The 20417-nt window shown below is 38.5% G+C and overlaps 1 protein-coding gene across 1 annotated transcript in view; it reads right to left on the bottom strand.

Annotated features, from left to right (window-relative positions):
• The window catches only part of TSGA10 (testis specific 10), a 195888-nt gene that overhangs the window by 73595 nt on the left and 101876 nt on the right, over positions 1 to 20417 (bottom strand). Inside the window, 1 exon segment of the mRNA XM_025353502.1 lies at positions 12128 to 12337. Coding sequence (XP_025209287.1) covers positions 12128 to 12337 — 210 coding nt within the window.

The raw sequence follows: 20417 nt of genomic DNA, 5'->3' as shown, positions 1-20417 counted from the left end.
ACATCTGCAACTATTACTGTTGAACTATTTACAGCACAATATAGAAATGTTATTCCTACATAGCTCTATTTCTTCCTTCTCTCATTAGTGATATGAGTGTCTTACATTTACATCTATATATGTCACAAGTCCAATGATGTATTGTTACAATTATTACTTTTAAATGTTATAGCTTTTAAAGAAGTTGATAGAAGGAAGGATAGCAAACATATACAGTCAGACTTAGCAGCTCTTTTTTTATTTTTATTTTTGAGACAGAGTCTCACTCTGCCACCCAGGCTGGAGTGCAGTGGCATGATCTCAGCTTACTGTAAGCTCCGCCTCCCAGGTTCACGCCATTCTCCTGCCTCCACCTCCCAAGTAGCTGGGATTACAGGCACCTGCCACCACACCCGGCTAATTTTTTTGTATTTTTTTAGTAGAGACAGGGTTTCACCGTGTTAGCCAGGATGGTATCAATCTCCTGACCTCGTGATCCGCCGGCCTCAGCCTCCCAAAGTGCTGGGATTACAGGTGTGAGTCACCGCACCCGGCCCAAAGCAGCTCTTTTAAATATGTTCAAAGAAATAAAGGAAGTCATACTTAAGGAAGTAAAGTAAGGCCAAAAATAGATGAATGGATAAAGAAAATGTGGTATATATACAAAATGGAATACTATACAGCAGCAGTCCCCAACCTTTTTGTCACCAGGAACTGGTTTCATGGAAGACAATTTTTCCATGGACAGCAGAGGGGGTGGGGATGGTTTTAGGATGAAACTTTTCCACCTCAGATCATCAGGCATTAGTTAGATTCTCACAGGGAGTGTGCAACCTAGATCCCTTGCATGCGCAGTTCACGATATGGTGCACGCTCTTATGAGAATCTCATGCCACTGCTGATCTGGCAGGAGGTGGAGCTCAGGCAGTAATGCTCACTCACCCACCGCTCACCTCCTGCTGTGTGGCTAGGACTGGTATCAGTCTGCAGTAACAGGTATGGGCCTGGACAGGTCTGCGGCCCAAGGGCTGGGGACTCCTACTATACAGCCTTTTAAAAGAAAAAAAATTCTGTCATTCATGGTGACCTGGGTGGAATTGGAGGACATTATGCTAACTGAAATAAGCCAAGCACAGAAAGACAAATACTGTATGATCTTACTTATAAGTGGAATCTAAACAAGCTGACTTTATAGAAACAGAGAGCAGAATGGTGGGAGGAGGAAGGATGGAGAAAGGGGAGATGTTGATCAAAGAGTCCAAAGTTTTAGTTAGACTGCAGAAATAAGTTTTGGTGATTTATTACACTGTATGGTGACCACAGTTAATAATAATCTACTGTATAATTCAAAATTGCTACAAGATAAAATTTTAATGATATCACTGCAAAAAATAAGTTGATAATTTGGTTGATATGTTATTAGCTTAATTAAACCTGTCTACCATACATACATCAAATCTTTCTACATACATAGACCAAAATATCACATTGTACTCCATAAATATACACAATTATTATTTGTCAACTAAAAAAAAGAAAGAAAAAAGTAAAAGAAGGAGCAATAACAATGTCTCATCAAATAGAGACTAATAATAAGGAAATAATAAGCTGCTCTAAAAGACAGTTTCTTTTGTTTGCTTTATTTTCCTATGGATGGGCTGCATTTTCCTGTCTTTTTGAGGGTTAAATTTTTGTGTTGAAAACTAGAAATTTTAAATAATATATTGTAGCATGTCTCAATACTGATCCTCCCCATCTTGGGGCTTGTTATGGTTGGCTCATTTCCTTATTTACTTGTCTGGACTGTTTCTGTGATGTCTATTCCCCTTGCAGTAGATAGCCTCTGATGTTGCTCCTCAGGGTATGCACATAGTTACCCCGATCCCCTCCCATGGGCATTTACACAGTCATTCTAGCCTCTCCCATTAGGATGACAATGGATTTAGCCAGGCTCTCTTTGATTGTCTCTCTCTGATCTCCCTGTTAAGTGTCTGGCTGGTCTGTCCCTACTGGTATCAAATCCAACTATTAGTCTCTATTAATTGCTAGCTGACTGTGCTATTTATTTTGACAATCAACTGTGGGTAACGTTGCTTCACAGTGTGATCCAGTTACATTTGATCCCTTTGAAGGGGTACAACTTCCTAACCTAAGCATTGTTGAGGTATGATTGACAAATAAAAATTATACATACTTAAGGAATATAACATGATGTCTTGATACACACATACATTGTAAAATGATGGTCACAATTAAGCTAACTAACATATCCATCACCTCTCTCTCATCTAGTTACTATTGTATGTGTGTGTTAAGAACACATGAGATCTATTCACAGCAAATTTCAAGTATACAGTATATTAACTGTAGTTACCATGCTGTACATTAGATCTCCCAAACTTATTCACCTTGTAACTGAAAATTTGTACCCCTTGTCCAACGTCTCCCTTCTTCCCCTACTCCCCTCGCCCCCAACCCCTCATCACCACCATTCTACTCTCTGTCAAACTCACAGGAGAAGGGGTAGTTTTGAGGCAAGGTTTTGAGGCTTGCTCTGATCCCAGAAGGGCTCTTGTTAGCTGCTGCTGTCCATGGTTCTCTATTCAACTTCTAACTGGTCTATTGTTTCCATTTTTGTTTTCATGATGTTTCCTCTTAATTGTGAAGCAGTGGCTTTTTGAAAGCTCGTTGGCTGTATGTGCCAAAATTTCCACTTGTGGGAATCCATCTTAACGATATAATGCAAAATGTGATAAAAGTCTTATGTAAAAAAATTTTCCATGTTGTTTTATACATTAATAAAAATTTTTAATTTTTTATACAGAAATGGTAAAAAAGTAGAATAATCCATTTAATATATTATTTTGCAACTATGCAAAAGAATACAAAAATCTGGCTAGGAAAATAAAAGGGCCAGAAGGAAACGTAACAAAATGTCTATAGTGGGAGAAAATACCTTATTCTAGTTTTAGGTTCTGAAATCCATTGTAGCCTAAAGTGATGACTACATTTTTAAAAATCCTTTGCTTCCTTCAAAAATTATATGAGATTTTCCAAAGCACTTCTCATATGATGCCTAAGGAAATCATCCATAGCATAAGTATTCATTAAAAGATATTAAAGGAAGAATATTTGGAATTCATGCTCTCAAAATTCCTCTTGAGAAGAGTTAGTTAATAGATATACTATTAATTTAGAGATAGAAGATCAAGACCAGGGTATATTGTATATTATGTGAATGATACATCAACAAATATAGCTCAGTAAATATATTTTTTAAAGAAAGAAAAGCAAAGAATACTAAGACGGACAAAAAGGTCCAGATAGTGCTTTAAACTATTTTTATAGGAGAATGAAGGTGGCAATATAGATATTTTTGACCCTAACTTCTCTTTTCTTATTTAAAATTATCTGAGTGATCTCAGGGATGGAAGGCTAGTTCAAAATTCAAAAACAATCAATGTGATCTATCATATTAATAGGCTAAATAAGAAAAATAATTGGATCTTATAATTAGATGCTGAAAAAGCATCTGACAAAATTCAACATCCATCTATGATAAAACCTCTTAGAAATATGGGAATAGACGGAAAATCCCTCTACTTGATAAAAAGCAACTACAAAATACTGCAGATAACACTAGTGGTGAAACACTGAATGCTTTCTCTGTAATATTGGGAAGAAGGTAAGATGTACACTTTCACCATTCTTAATTGACATAGTGCTTATGTATGAAACAGTGCAAGAAGGCAAGAAAAGGTACACAGATCAGAAAAGAATAAAACTGTCTTAATTTTCAGATACAGTGGTTGTTTACCTAGAAAACCCCATGGAATCTGCAGGAAAACTCCTAGAACTACTAAGTGGATTTGGCAAGTTCATAGGATACAAGATAAACATTCAAAAATTAAAATTGTTGGCTGGGCACAGTGGCTCATGCCTGTAATCTCAGTACTTTGGAAGGCTGAGGCGAGCAGATAACTTGATGTCAGGAGTTTGAGACCAGCCTGGGAAACATGATGAAACCCTGTCTCTACTAAATACACAAAAATTAGCTGGGTGTGGTGGCACATGCCTGTAATCCCAGCTACTCAGGTGGCTGAGGCAGAAGAATCACTTCAACCCAGGAGGTGGAGGTTGCAGTGAGCCAAGATCGTACCACTGTACTCCAGTCTGGGTGACAGAGCAAGGCTCCATCTCAAAAAAAAAAAAAAAAAAAAATTAAAATTGTTGGCTGGGCATGCTGGCTAATGCCTGTAATCCCAGCATTTTGGGAGGTTGGGGCAGGAGGATTGCCTAAGGCCAGAAGTTCAAGACCAGCCTGGGCAATATAGCAAGACCCCCATCTCTACAAAAATCAAAATATTAGCCAGGCATGGTGACACATGTCTGTAGTGCCACCTAGCTACTTAGGAGGCTGAGGTGAAATAATTAGTTGAGCCCAGGGGTTCAAGACTGCAGTAATCTATGTGCTACTGCACTCCAGCCTGGGCGACAGAGTGAGACCCAATCTCTAAAACCAAACCAAAAGAAAACAAAAAAACAAAAATCAATTGTACTTCTACATACTAGCAAGGAACACATTGACAATGACATTAAAACTAAAATGCCACTTACAATAGCTCAAAAAAAGAATACTTCTTTTCATTTTGTAGGTGGAAATCCAAACATGTACAGAACTTGCATGCTGAAAACTACACAGTTAACAAAAGAAATCAAGGAAGATCTAAATAAGACATATCACGTTCATGAAGTGGAAGCCTTAGCATAGTAAAGATGTTAATTCTCCCCAAATTAATGCAATTTTAATGCAATTCCTATCAAAATTCAAGTAGGATTTTTGTAGATATAAAAAGAATATTCTAAAATTTATGTGAAAAATCAAAAAGACTAGAATACCTAAAACAATTTTGAAAAAAAAAAGGAATAAAGCAGATGAACCTAAATTAAAGACTTAATATATAACTACAGCAACCAAAATTCTGTGGTATTGGGGGAAAGATAGATATATAGGTAAATGTAAAAGAATAGAAAACCAAGAAATAGACCCACACAAATATACCCAATTGATTTTTCACAAGGGTACAAAATCAATTCAATGGCAGAAAGATAGCTTTTTAAACAAATGGTACAGAAGCAGTTGGATACTCATAGGCCAAAAAAAAAAAAAAGAACCTCTATGTCAACCTCACACTTCACACAGAATTAACTCAAAATGGGTCACGGAATTAAATGTAAAAAATAAAACTATAAAACATTTAGAATAAGAAGTAGGAAAATCTTTGGAATTTAGAGCTATAGCAAATAATTTTTAGACTTAAAGCCAAAAGCACAATCCACAAAAGGAAAATTTATAAATGCGACTTCATCAAAACTGAAAACTTTTTATCTGAGAAAGACCCTGTTAAGAGGAAAAAACCACAAGCCACATACTTAGTGAAAGAAAATATTTGCAAACCACATATCTGATAAAGCAGGAGTTCCCTAGCCTCTGGGCCACAGACCGCTACCAGTCTGTGGTCTGTTAGGAACCGAGCACAGCACAGCAGGAGGTGAGTGGCAGGTGAGCCAGCAAAGCTTCATCTGTATTTACAACTGCTCCCCATCACTCGCATTACTGCCTGAACTCCGCCTCCTGTCAGATCTGCAGCAGCCTTAGATTCTCATAGGAGTGGAACCCTACTGTGAACTACACAGGCAAGGGATCTGGGTTGTGCACTCTTTAAAAGAATCTAATGCCTGCTGATCTGAGGTGGAGCTGAGGCACTGATGTTAGCTCTGGGCAGCTGCTGCAAATATAGATTAACATTAGCAGAGAGGGTTGGCTGTGCAGAGACTTTAATAAATCAATTGCTTGCAGACTCATATCAAAACCCTATCGCTGAGTGGCAAGTGACAATTAAGTTGCATCTGGTGGTAGGCTTTATAGTGGCAAGTGAGTTGATGTGCTTCAATTGTACAGTTGCATCTGGCGGCAGGCTTTAAGTCAGAATCTGACACTTATTTTAGTCTGCAGGTGGCCCGCCCATTTTTTTATTCGCCACTTCCATCCGTGTCTCTTTCCTGCACGGAGTACTTGTCTCAGTCACAGTTTTGGCAAGCCCACAAGCTAACCCTAGCCAAAATGAGTAAAAAACAAACATCACTAGAGAGCTCCTTTGAGAAAGGCAAAAGACCCAATGATGAGGCAGCAGAAGACTCTAAGACTGTCAAGAAAAGGAAGGCTGCATTTAAAAGAAGATACCGAGTCCTACTTAAATTACAGGTTCATTGCAACAGGTGATTCACATTCTCCAAGTCTGCTTTGTATAATGTGGTAACCGGCTATCCAGTGAAATCATGAAACCTTCAAAACTGCTTTGCCACGTGGAGACCAAGCACTCTGTACTAAAAGACAAGCTTTGGAGTTTTTCAAAAGAAAAAAAAATGTGAACACAAAGAACAGAAGTAATTATTAAAGACCACCACTTCATCGAATGTGTCTCCACTGAGAGCATCATTTTTAGTGGCTAAACACGTTGCTAATGCTAAGAAGCCCTTTGCTATTGGTGGAGAGTTGATCCTGCATACTGATAAGGATAGATGTCATAAAATTTTAGGAGAGGCTTAAGTTCAAAAGGTGGCATGTGTTCCTCTTTTGACTAGCACCAATAACCAGATGAATTGATGAAACAACAGAAGATATTGCAACACAATTGTTACAGAGGATTAATGAGTCACCATGGTATGCAATCCAGGTTGATGGGTCTACCGATGTTGACAGCAAGGCAACAATGCTTGTTTCTGTGTGACATATTTTTCAGGAGCATGTGCAGGAAGATATGTTATGCGCACTTTTGTTGCCAACCAACATCACAGTTGCAGACTACTCAAGTCTTTGAATGATGACATATCAGGAAAACTAAATTGGTCATTTTGTGTCAGTATATGCACAGATGCAGTGGTTGCCATGGCTGGATGGCTGTCTGATTTCATTACTTGGGTCAAAGAGGTCACCTCTGAATGTGAGTCTACACACTGTGTCATCTATAGAGAAATGCTGGCTATCCAAAAAATGTCACCTGAACTTAATGTTTTGCAGGATGTGATTAAAATTATCAGCCACATTAAAGTGCATGCCCTTAACTCACGTCTGTTCGCATAGCTCTGTGAAGAGATGGATGCAGAGCAAACACGTCTTCTCTTACACACAGAAGTGAGATGACTTTCTAAAGGTGTATCACTGGTCAGAGCTTCTGACTTACGAGAGCAACTCCAGGGATTTCTTTTAGAAAAGGTCGCCACTGGAAGCACATTTCAGTGACACAGAATGCGTCTCAAAACTTGCTTACTTGTGTGACCTATACAACCTGCTCAACAAACTCCATTTGTCACTTCAGCGGAGAATGACAACTGCGTTCAAGTTGGCAGATAAAGTGGCTGCATTCAAAACTAAACTGCTGTAATCCCAGCACTTTGGGAGGCCAAGGCAGGCAGATCACTTGAGGTCAGGAGTTCAAGACCAGCCTGGACAACATGGTGAAATACCGTCTTACTAAAAATACAAAAATCAGCCAGGTGTGGTGGCAGGCACCTGTAATCCCAGCTACTTGGGAGGCTGAGGCAGGAGAATCGCTTGAACCTGGGAGGTGGAGGCTGCAGTGAGCCGAGATCGCGCCACCACACTCCAGCCTGGGCGACAGAGTGAAAACAAAACAAAACAAACAAAGCCAAATTGGAATATTGGAGGCAACAAGTGAATACTGGGATCTTTGACATGTTTCAAACATTGGCGGAGATTTTGAAGGAGGGTGAGCCAGGGCCTTCTTTCTCCCAGTTGGTGTATGATCACCTATCTCAGCTTTCAAAAGAGTTTGAGCATTATTTCCCAATCACAAAAGACCCCTGGACTTGGAAGGAATGGATCTGCAACCCATCTGTGAATATGCCAGGTGAATCAACTTTGTCAGTGCCAGAAGAGGATCAACTGCTTGAGATCACAAATGATGGTGGCTTTAAAAGTACGTTGAGACAATTTCAAATCTCCATCCGTTCTGGATTAAAGTCGAGGCAGAATAACCTGAGGTTGCCACAAAAACACTGAAGAGCCTGCTTCCGTTTCCAACATCCTATCTTTGTGACGCAGAGTTTTCTATGGTGACAGCCACCAAAATGAGATTACGGAGTAGACTGGACTTAAGCAACACCTTTCAGGTGTCACTGTCTCGTATCACCCCCAGATGGGACTGTCTAGTTGCAGGAAAACAAGCTCAGGGCTCCCAATCATTTTACATTGTGGTGAGTTGCATAATGATTTCATTATATATCACAGTGTAATAATAACAGACATCAGTGCACCATAAATGTAATGTACTTGAATCATCCTGAAACCATCCCCTATTGCCGCACCCAGTGTGTGGAAAAACTGTCTTCCATGAAACTGGTCCCTGGTGCCAATAAGGTTGGGGGCTGCTGTGATAAAGAACTAGTATGTAGAATAAAGAACTCTCCATACTGAACATTAAAAAAGACATCTATCCAATGAGAACATGGACAAAAGACAAAGAGACGTTTCACTGTAGAAGATATAGAGATGGCAAACAACCACACAAAGAGAATTTCAATTTCATTAGTCATTAAGGAAATACACATTAAAACTACCATGATAAAGTACCGTACACATTTCAGAATGGCAAAATTAAAAAACAGTGGCAACAGCAAATGCTGGCAAGGATGTGGAGAAACTAGGTCACTCATACATTCTTGGTGGGAATGCAAAATGGTACAGATACTTGGGAAGACAGGTTGGCACTTGGCTAAAAAATTAATCCCGCAACTAACACAAGAACCCAAAATTGTGCTCCTGGGGATTTACAGAGAAATGAAAACTTATGCTCATACAAAAACCTAAACATTTCATTTGTAATATCCAAAAACTGGAAATAACTCAGACATTCTTCCGTGGGTAAAGGGTTAAATGAACTGTGTTACACCAACAGGATGAACATTCTTCTGTAATAAAAAGGAATGAACTATTGACACATTCAACAACCTGGATGAATCGCTAGAGAATTATGCTGAGTGAAAAAAGCCAATCCCAAAAGGTTACATATTGTATTATTCCATTTATGTAATATTCATGAAATGACAAAATTATAGAAATGGAAGACAGATTAATGATTGCCAGGAATTAAGGAGGGTTTGGGGATAGGAGAGAAGTAGACAGGGCTACAAAAGGGCATCACAATGGTTCCTGTGATGGAAATGCTCTGCATCACCCTAAATCAATGTCAAATATCTAATAGAGTATTGCAATATATATAATTTTTCAAGATATTACCATTGGGCAAAACCAGGTAAAGGGTACACAGGATCTCTCTATACTATTTCTTACGATTGCATGCAAATCTACCATTATATCCCAAAATCAAAAGTTTAATCTAGAAGAAAACTATCTGAGTACCTCCTATATACATATTACAGCTAAAAAGAATACAAAAATAAATAGGATGGTTGAGATTGTTGCTTTGAGGAGATAAAGATGCAGACGTAAATAATTAAATTCCAAAGCAAAATAAAAGAAAAAAGATTAATGTCAGGGTAACTTAAAGTACTTTGGAAACAGGAAGTAAGCTACAAAACTTGGAGTAAACATCTTTAAAATTTTTTAAATTAATATAAATCATTATCAAGATTTATATATAGTTTTGCTAAGGGCAATGATTTCAAAACTTTAAGAAGATTACTAGAATATACCCTACTTGGTCATAGTGTTTTTTTTAGTAAGTTCGTGTGACATGTTCTGATATTTCTACTTCATTTTGTGTCAGAGTAACAGGTAAGACTTTTCCAATTTAAAAACATCAGTAAAAAAGTGTAAAGGACGTATTATTTGAAATTTTTCTTTCTTTTTTTTTTTTTTTTAGACGGAGTTTCGCTCTTGTTGCCCAGGCTGGAGTGCAATGGCGCGATTCTTGGCTCACGGCAACCTCCGCCTCCTGGGTTCTAGCAATTCTCCTGCCTCAGCCGCCCGAGTAGCTGGGACTACAGGCACCTGCCACCGCGCCCAGCTAGTTTTTGCATTTTCAGTAGAGACAGGGTTTCTCCACGTTGGTCAGGCTGGTCTCAAACTCCTGACCTCAGGTGATCCACCTGCTTTGGCCTCCCAAAGTGCTGGGATTACAGGCGTGAGTCACTATGCATAGCCTGTTTGAATTTTTATAGAGTACCTATTCTTGAGTTACTTTCATCATTAAAATGTTCTTTTTTTTTTTTTTTTGAGACGGAGTCTCGCTCTGTCACCCAGGCTGGAGTGCAGTGGCCAGATCTCGGCTCACTGCAAGCTCCGCCTCCCGGGTTCCCGCCATTCTCCTGCCTCAGCCTCCCGAGTAGCTGGGACTTCAGGCGCCGCCACCACGCCCGGCTAGTTTCTTGTATTTTTAGTAGAGACGGGGTTTCACCGTGTTAGCCAGGATGGTCTCGATCTCCTGACCTCGTGATCCGCCTGCCTCGGCCTCCCAAAGTGCTGGGATTACAGGCGTCAGCCACCGCACCCGGCCTAAAATGTTCTTATTTAAATAAAAGATAATTTGAAGAGTGAGAATTCCAGCACATACCACTTCATTAAAACACTAACAGTGGCCCTTACAGAAACAAACTAGATACATGATTCTCAAATACATTATCCAACTGCAGACTAACAAAATAAAAGGTTTGGCCGGGCGCGGTGGCTCACACCTGTAATCCTAGCACTTTGGGAGACCGAGGTGGGAGGATCACGAGGTCAGGAGATCGAGACCTACCATCTTGGCCAAAATGGTGAAACCCCATCATTACTAAAAATACAAAAATTAGCTGGACGTGGTGGCAGACGCCTGTAATCCCAGCTACTTGGGAGACTGAGGCAGGAGAATCACTTGAACCAGGGAGCTGGAGCTTGCAGTGAGCTGAGATCGTGCCACTGCACTCCAGCCTGGCGACAGAGTGAGACTCCACCTCAAAAATAAAAAAAATAAATAAACAAAGGTTCAACAGGGTTTGGCAGTAACAGAAATTTAAACATGACCAAAATTTTGCAGTATTTCAAATACACTATGCATCTTCTACACATACTTTAAAATTCGGGCTCTATCTCCCCAGCCACTTTCTCCCGTGCAAGCTACACTAGCCATTACAAAGTACTTATTATTCACTCCATACCCTTGCCTGTGTTGTTTTCCCTTTTGAATGGGATGCCTCATTCCTTTAGAGCTCCTCAGTATCTCCTTGTGTACTCCTCCCTGATATTCCTGGGCTGAATAGAAATTTCCTCTATAAAGCTTTTAGTGTCTCTTATTAATATATCATTCATTACGAATTACTTGTATGTCAGTGGGAAGTCCCTGAGGACGGGAACCTGTATCTTTTGAAAATTATACTCCCAGTGGCAAGTACAATGTCAGGCACAAAGTAGATACAATCAACTGAGTTACAGTTAAAAGAACCTGGCCAATTAATAAATAAATTTAGCTTAAAAGAATATCATTAAAGTTAAAATTTAGCTAAATAAACCTCAACCTCGTGGTTCTTTGCTGATCGCTATGTCAGTGTGTTTTATGATTCTGCCGGCTAAAAGTAAATGCAAATCACACGCTCAAAGGAAGAGTTTTTGTTACAGTCTTAAGCTGTTTGGAATACAGCTGTCATAAACTAACCTCTTGGATTTTAAAAATAAAAAAATAAGGCCGGGCGCGGTGGCTCAAGCCTGTAATCCCAGCACTTTGGGAGGCCGAGGCGGGTGGATCACAAGGTCAGGAGATCGAGACTATCCTGGCTAACATGGTGAAACCCCGTCTCTACTAAAAATACAAAAAAAAAACTAGCTGGGCGAGGTGGCGGGCGCCTGTAGTCTCAGCTACTTGGGAGGCTGAGGCGGGAGAACGGCGTGAACCCGGGGGGCGGAGCTTGCAGTGAGCCGAGATCGCGCCACTGCACTCCAGCCTGGGAGACACAGTGAGACTCCGTCTCAAAAAAAATAAAATAAAATAAAATAAAATAAAATAAAATAAAATCTAAGTTCAAAGACATGGCTTGATGTAATATTACATAAAAAAGAACTTATTTTTCCAAAATTATACTAACTTTACAGTAACAGCCATTTTAAAGAAGATTTTAAAAATATATTACATACCATTTCTATTTCTTGATCTTTAGCAACCAGCTGTCGATTAAGAAGTTCTTTGCTTGAGTCAAGTTTAATACAGAGTTCCCTAGTAGAAGACAAATCTGCAAGAGCGGACACTTTTTCAAACTGAACCTTCTGAAGCTCCTCTTCCATTTTTACAACAGACTTATGTAAGGTAGAAATCTGGGACTTGTAAGACCTTTCTGCATTTAAGTGCTGTAAGAATAAAATTATATATATATATATGTATGTATACATACATATTAAACTGGAAAAAAACTACAACATAGAAAAACAAAGTGGGGCAAATCTAAGAACAGTGCATTTAGCTTGTATGAAGTTTTAGATAATATAGGTGGTAACAATATGTACAAAACACTCTAATATAAATTCAGGTTTTTTTTTTTTTTTTTTACATAATTCACTAGCAGGGTGGTCAACTGGTCATTCTTTTTAACGTACTTAGGAAAAAGAAACTTTTCCCACTGAAAAGTCTCCAGCCCCAAAGCTAGTTGAGATACATCATTTGACCAACTATATTAGCCAGTTTCAATTATTTTATACTACAAATGCTATTGTTGTTGTTAAAAACAAAAATGCTAGCCACTGTCTTATTCACAACACCTGTTTTTGAATTCTTGACTGGCATGTTGATTTCAATCATGATGTCATAAAATGAAAACTGATAACTCTTTAATACCTCTGAGGGAAAAAGACTAAGGGCAAGTATAAATGAAGTATATATCCACATTATAGGAAATAAGAGCATGTTTTTAAAACTATGAGATTCAAGTTACATAAATGCTTTCGAATGTTCAAGATAATTCCACCCCCACCCTTTTCTTTTAGAAAAATGTCTTATGTAAGTGCACTGCCACCTACAGAGAAGTATTTGTTTGCGATAATGTGAAGACAAGGAGAACTGAGAGGCAAATACATTTATGTGTTTTTACAAGTGATTTCACAAGTGTAAAGCACTATAATTTGCTCCCACTGTAAGTTATTTGGCCATAATTCACTCCTACTTTTTCTCTATCTCTTCCCTTCCTTCCTCACTCGCTCTTTCTTATTCTTCAAGCCAACTTTTTATCCATCCTTCCATCCCCCCACCCATTCATCACATATTTATTGAATATACACTCCGTTCCAGTCACTGTACATATTCAATGGTAAGTGGTATCTGCTCTAATGAAACATCCAGACTACTAGAGGAGTCATATATTAATAATGATACAAATAACTATATAAATACATGAAAAGAAAATATAATTAATACCCTAAGAGAAAAAACAAAATGGAATCATATAACATGCTCAACTAAAACCAAAAAAGGCGGCCGGGCGCGGTGGCTCAAGCCTGTAATCCCAGCACTTTGGGAGGCCGAGACGGGCGGATCACGAGGTCAGGAGATCGAGACCATCCTGGCTAACACGGTGAAACCCCGTCTCTACTAAAAAATACAAAAAACTAGCCGGGCGAAGTGGCGGGCGCCTGTGGTCCCAGCTACTCGGGAGGCTGAGGCAGGAGAATGGCGTAAACCCGGGAGGCGGAGCTTGCAGTGAGCTGAGATCCAGCCACTGCACTCCAGCCTGGGCGACAGAGCGAGACTCCGTCTCAAAAAAAAAAAAAAAAAAAAAAAAAAAAAAAAAAAAAAAAAAAAAAAACCAAAAAAGGCAGAAGAGCAGCTGAAGACTAAACAAATGAACAGTGCAATAAGTATACTTATAAATATGGGAAATATTAATCCAACTATAATTACTTTAACTATGACTAATCTATATACCCCAATTAAGACAAATGGTCAGAGTGGATAAGAAAACAAGATCTACTTATTTATCTACAATAAATTAATATTAATATTTAAATGTAATATAATATTAATATTTAAATGTTAATGCTAATAAAAGGAATGTTAGGGTAGCTACATTAATTTCAGACAAAGCAAATTTCAGAGAAAGGAAAATTATCAGTAATAAAGAGAGGGCATGACATAATGATTGCAGAAAGTTAGTTTTCAAAGAAGACATAACAAACCTTAATGTGTATGTCCCTAACAACATGCCAACATATGTAAGGCAAAAAAATTGATAGGATGGCAAGGAGAGATACTATTCTAGATTACTATTATAGATTATTATTGGAGAATGCAACACCCATGTATCAGTAATTGACAGACCAAGCAGGCAGAAAGTCAGCAAGGATACAATTCAGCTGAATACCATTATCAATCAATTGGTTCTAAATATTTATAGAGTACTTTATCCAAAAACAGCAGAATACACATTATTTTCTTTTTTCTTTTAAATTATACTTTAAGTTCTAGGGTACATATGCAAAATGTGCAGGTTTGTTACACATGCATACATGTGCCATGTTGGTGTGCTGTACCCATTAACTCGTCATTTACATTAGGTATATCTCTTAATGCTATCCCTCTCCGCTCCCCCTGCCATGACAAGCCCTGGTGTGTGATGTTCCCCTTCCTGTGTCCAAGTGTTCTCATTGTTCAATTCCCACCTATGAGTGAGAACATGTGGTGTTTGGTTTTTTGTCCCTGCAATAGTTTTCTCAGAATGATGGTTTCCAGCTGCATCCATGTCCCTACAAAGGACATGAAATCATCCTTTTTTATGGCTGCATAGTATTCCATGGTGTATATGTGCCACATTTTCTTAATCCAGTCTATCACTGATGGACATTTGGGTTGGTTCCAAGTCTTTGCTATTGTGAATAGTGCTGCAGTAAACATACGTGTGCATGTGTCTTTATAGCAGCATGATTTATAATCCTTTGGGTATATACCCAGTAATGGGATGGCTGGGTCATATGGTACTTCCAGTTCTAGATCCTTGAGGAATCGCCACACAGTCTTCCACAATGATTGAACTAGTTTACAGTTCCACCAACAGTGTAAAAGTGTTCCTATTTCTCCACATCCTCTCCAGCACCTGTTGTTTCCTGACTTTTTAATGATCGCCATTCTAACTGGTGTGAGATGGTATCTCATTGTGGTTTTGATTTGCATTTCTTGGATGGCCAGTGATGATGAGCTTTTTTTCACATGTCTGTTGGCTGCATAAATGTCTTCTTTTGAGAAGTGTCTGTTCTGTTCTTTGCCCACTTTTTGATGGGGTTGTTTTTTTCTTGTAAATTTGTTTGAGTTCTTTGTAGATTCTGGATATTAGCCCTTTGTCAGATGAGTAGATTGCAAAAATTTTCTCCCATTCTGTAGGTTGCCTGTTCACTCTGATGGTAGTTTCTTTTGCTGTGCAGAAGCTCTTTAGTTTAATTAGATCCCATTTGTCAACTTTGGCGTTTGTTGCCATTGCTTTTGGTGTTTTAGACATGAAGTCCTTGCCCGTGCCTATGTCCTGAACGGCCTAGGTTTTCTTCTAGGGGTTTTATGGTTTTAGGTCTAACATTTAAGTCTTTAATCCATCTTGAATTAATTTTTGTATAAGGTGTAAGGAAGGGATCCAGTTTCAGTTTTCTACATATGGCTAGCCAGTTTTCCCAGCACCATTTGTTAAATAGGGAATCCTTTCCCCATTTCTTGTTTTTGTCAGGTTTGTCAAAGATCGGTACATATTACACATTCTTTACAAGCTCACATGCAACATTCACTAAGATAGACCACATATGCCCTATTAAAACACATCTGAACACACTTAAAAGAGCAAAAATCATACAAAGTACACTCTCAGACCACAATGGAGTTGAACTAGAAATACATTAACAGAAGGATAGTTGGAAAGTCCCAAAATATTTAGAAATTTAACAACATACTTCTAAATAACACATAGGTCAAAGAAGAAATCACAAAAAAAATTTAGAATATTTTTGAATGACATAAACATTAAAATATAACTTACCAAAATTTGTGGCATGTAGTTAAAGCAGTACTTACAAGAAATTTGTAGCACTGAGTGCACATATTAGAAAAGAAGGAATATCTAAAATTAATAGCCTGGCTGGGAGTGGTGGCTCACACCTGTAATCCCAGCACTTTGGGTGGCCGAGGCAGGTGGATCGCCTGAGGTCAGGAGTTTTGAGACCAGCCTTGTCAACATAGTGAAACCCCGTCTCCACTAAAAATACAAAAAATTAGCTGGGCATGGTGGCAGGCACCTGTAATCCCAGCTACTCAGGAGACTGAAGCAGAAGAATCACTTGAACCTGGGAGGTGGAGGTTGCAGTGAGCCGAGATCCTGCCATCGCACTCCAGCCTGGGCAACAAGAGCGAAACTCTGTCTCCAAACAAACAAACAAACAAAAAATAACCTAAGCTTCTACCTTAAGAAACTAGGAAAAAGAAGAACATATTAAATCCAAAAAAGAAAAAAAAACAGCAGATGTATTAGTGTGTTTTGCGTTGCTGTAAAAGAATACCTGAGACTGTGTAATTTATTTTAAAAAAGAGGTTTATTTCTTCTTGTACCAGCTGTACAAGAAGCATTGTGCCAGCATCTGCTCCTGGGGAAGGCCTTGGGAAGCTTTTATTGATGGTGGAAGGCAAATGGGGAGGAGGTGTGTCACATACCAAAACAGTGAGCAAGGGAGAGAGAAAAGAGGTCTCAGGTATCTTTTTTTTTTCTTTTTTTTTCTGAGACAAAGTCTCACTCCATTGCCCAGGCTGGAATGCAGTGGTACGATCTCTGCCAACTACAAACTCTGCCTCCCAGGTTCAAGCAATTCTCATGCCTCAGTCTCCCGAGTAACTGGGATTACAGGTGTCTGTCATCATGCCCTGCGCATTTTTGTATTTTTAGTAGAGATGGGGTTTTGCTATGCTGGCCTGGCTGGTCTCAAACACCTGGCCTCAAGTGATCCATCCTCCTAGGCCTCCCGAACTGCTGGGATTACAGGCATAAGCCACAAGTCCGGCCCCAGATACCTTTTAACAACCAGATCCCATGTCAACCCATTACCCTGGGGAGATCATCAAGCCATTCATGAGATCTGCCTCCACGATCCAAACACCTCCCACTAGACCCCATCTCCAACATTTAGAGATCATACTTCAACATGAAATTTGGAGAGAACAGACATCCAAACTACATACACAGAAGAAAAGAAAAATAAGAGCAGAAATCCATGAAACTGAAAACAGGAAATTAATAGAGTAAATCAAAGAAATCAAAAGTTGGTTCCTTTAAAAGATCAATAAAACTGATGCACACATGGGCAGGCTAATCAAGAAAAGATTACTAATACTGAAATAAAAGAGAAGCCATTACTACTGACTATATGGACATAAAAATAATAATAAAGGAATATTATTAATAACTCTATGCCCACAAATTTGATAACTTAGATCAAATGGACCAATTTCTTGAAAACAGTACAAATGATTTACCCTAATACCAAAACCAGAGAAAGACACTACAAGAAATACAAATTATAGACTAATATCTCTCAGAAAAATACATGCAAAAATCTTCAACAAGATATTAGGAAATTAAATACAATAAAGCGTAAACCATACACCATAACCAAGTACAATTTATTTCAGATATTCAAAGCTGATTCAACATTCAAAAATCAGTTGATGTAATCCATCACATCAACAGGTTAACAAAATCATATACTCACATCCATAGATATAGAAAAAGCATTTGACAAAATTCAATATTCATTCATGACAAAAACTGTCAACAAAGTAGGAATAGAGGAGAATTCTCAATTTGATAAAGAAAATCTACAAAAAACCTACAGCTAACATTAGACAATGGTAAGAAACTAGACGTTTTTCCTCTAAGATTGGGAACAAGGCAAGAATGTCTTCTTTCAACAGTTCTATTCGACATATTTCTAGAAGTCCTAGATAATTCATATGACTTGGATCTGTGTTCCCACTTAAATCTCATGTCCTGTTATAATCCTCAATGTTGGAGGTGGGGCATCATGGGAAGTGACTGAATCCTTCATGAATGGCTTATCACCATCCCCTTGGTGCTGTTCTCATGATGGTGAGTTCTCATAAGATCTGGTTGTTTAAAAGAGTGTAACACCTTCCCTGCCCTATCTCTTCCTCCTGCTCTGGCCATGTGATGTGCCTGCTCCCATTCTGGCTTCTGCTATGAGTAGTTTCCTGAGGCCACCCCAGAAGCACAGCAGAAGCCACTGTGTTTCCTGTAGAGCATGCGGAACCATTAGCCAATTAGAGCTCTTTTCTTTATAAATTACCCAGTCTCAGGTATTTTTTAAATAAGAATGTGAGAACTAATACAGAAAACTGGTACTGAGTAGGGCATTGCTATAAAAATCCCTGAAAATGTGGCAGCAGCTTTGTAATTGGGTAACTGGCAGAAGTTGGAAGAGTGTAGAGGACTCAGAAGAAGACAGGAAGATGAGGGAAAGTTTGGAACTCCCTAGAGACTTGTTAAATTGTTTTGACCAAAATGCTTATAGTGATATAAGCAGTGAAGTCCAGGCTGAGGAAGTCTCAGATGGAAAATGAGGAACTTATTGGGAACTGAATTGCCAGAAATATCTGAATGACAAATTTCTTAATGGCATTTTCTGAATTGCCAGAAAATGCATTCAGGAGGTAGATTATTAAGCTACTCAAGAAGGCACCAGAAAAAGGTGAAAACCAACTTAAAGAAATTTTAAGAAATATAGGATATGGATGACAAAATTTCCAGAGAAATAGATAGCATGAATAAAAAACAATCACAACTTCTGCAAATGAAAAGTCAAACTTAGAAAAAGGCAAAAAACACTGGAAAGTTTCAACAATAGACTAGAACAAGTAGAAAAAAGAAATTGAGAGCATGAACACAAGACTTTTGAATTAACCCACTGCAACAAAGAGAAGGAAAAAAGAATTAAAAAAAAAATAACATTGGGAAGCTGAGGCAGGAGAATTGCTTGAACCCAGAAGGCAGAGGTTGCAGTGAGCCATTGTGCTATTGCACTCCAGCCTGGGCAACAAAAGTGAAACTCTGTCTTGAAAAATAACAGTAATAATAACAAACCCTCCAATAAGTTTAAGATTATGTTAAATCACTAAACCTAAGAATAATTGGTGTTCCTGAGAAAGAAGAGAAATCTAAAAGTTTGGAAAACTTATTAAAGGGAATAATTGAGGAAAACTTCCAGTCCTTGCTAGAGATCTAAACATCCAAATACAAGAAGTCCAAAGAATACCTGGAAATTCATTGCAAAAAGATCATTACCTAGGCACATAGTTATCAGGTTATCTAAAGTCAACACAAGCCAGGTGCGGTGGCTCACATCTGTAATTCCAGTACTTGGGAGCCTGGGGCGGGTGGATCACCTAAGGTCAGGAGTTCGAGACCAGCCTGGCCAACATGGTGAAACCCTTTCTCTACTAAAAATAAAAAAATTAGCTGGGCGTGGTGGCAGGTGCCTGTAATCCCAGCTACTCTGGAGGCTGAGGCAGGAGAATCATGTGAATTCAGGAGGCAGAGGTTGCAGTGAGCTGAGATAGTGCCATTGCACTCTCCCTGGGCGACAAAAACAAAACTCCGTCTCAAAAATAAATAAATAAATAATAAAATCAACACAAAGGAAGGAATCTTAAGATCTGTGAGGCAAAAGCTTCAAGTAACCTATAAAGAAAAAGCTATCAGATTAACAGCAGATTTCTTAGCAGAAACCATACAAGCTAGAAGGCATTGGGGTCCTATCTTTTACCTCCTTAAACAAAACAATTATCAGCCAAGAATTTTGTCTCCAGTGAAACTAAGCTTCAAAAATGAAAAAAAAAAAAAAAAAAAAAGATAAAGTTTTTTTTCAGACAAATGCTGAGAGAATTTGCTACTACCAAGTCAGCACTATAAGAACTGCCGACAGGAGTTCTAAATCTTGAGACAAAACTTTGAAACACACCAAAATAGAATCTCCTTAAAGTAAAAATCTCACAAGGCCTACAAAACAATAACACAATTAAAGAAAAACAAAGTAGTTGGGCAATAAGTAGCATAATGAATAGACTAGTACCTCACATCTCAATACTAACACTGAATGTAAATGGTCTAAATGTTCTACCTAAAAGATACAGAATGGCAGAATTGATAAGAATTCACCAAATAAGTATCTGATGTCTTCAAGAGACTCGCCTAACACATAAGGACTCAAACTTAAAGTAAAGGGGTGGAAAAACACATTCCACACAGATGAAAACCAAAAGCAAGCAGCAGTCGTTTTTCTTATATTAGACAAAACAAACTTTAAAGCAACAACAGTTAAAAAAGACAAAGAGGGACATTATATAATGATAAAAGGAAGAGTCTAACAGGAAAATCTCACAATTCTAAATATTTATGCA

The sequence above is a fragment of the Theropithecus gelada genome, chromosome 13 (assembly GCF_003255815.1).
Source record: "Theropithecus gelada isolate Dixy chromosome 13, Tgel_1.0, whole genome shotgun sequence".
In the NCBI taxonomy this organism is placed as follows: Eukaryota; Metazoa; Chordata; class Mammalia; order Primates; family Cercopithecidae; genus Theropithecus; species Theropithecus gelada.
Note: the sequence above shows the minus strand (reverse complement) of the source record. Positions and strands in the feature narration are given on the sequence as shown.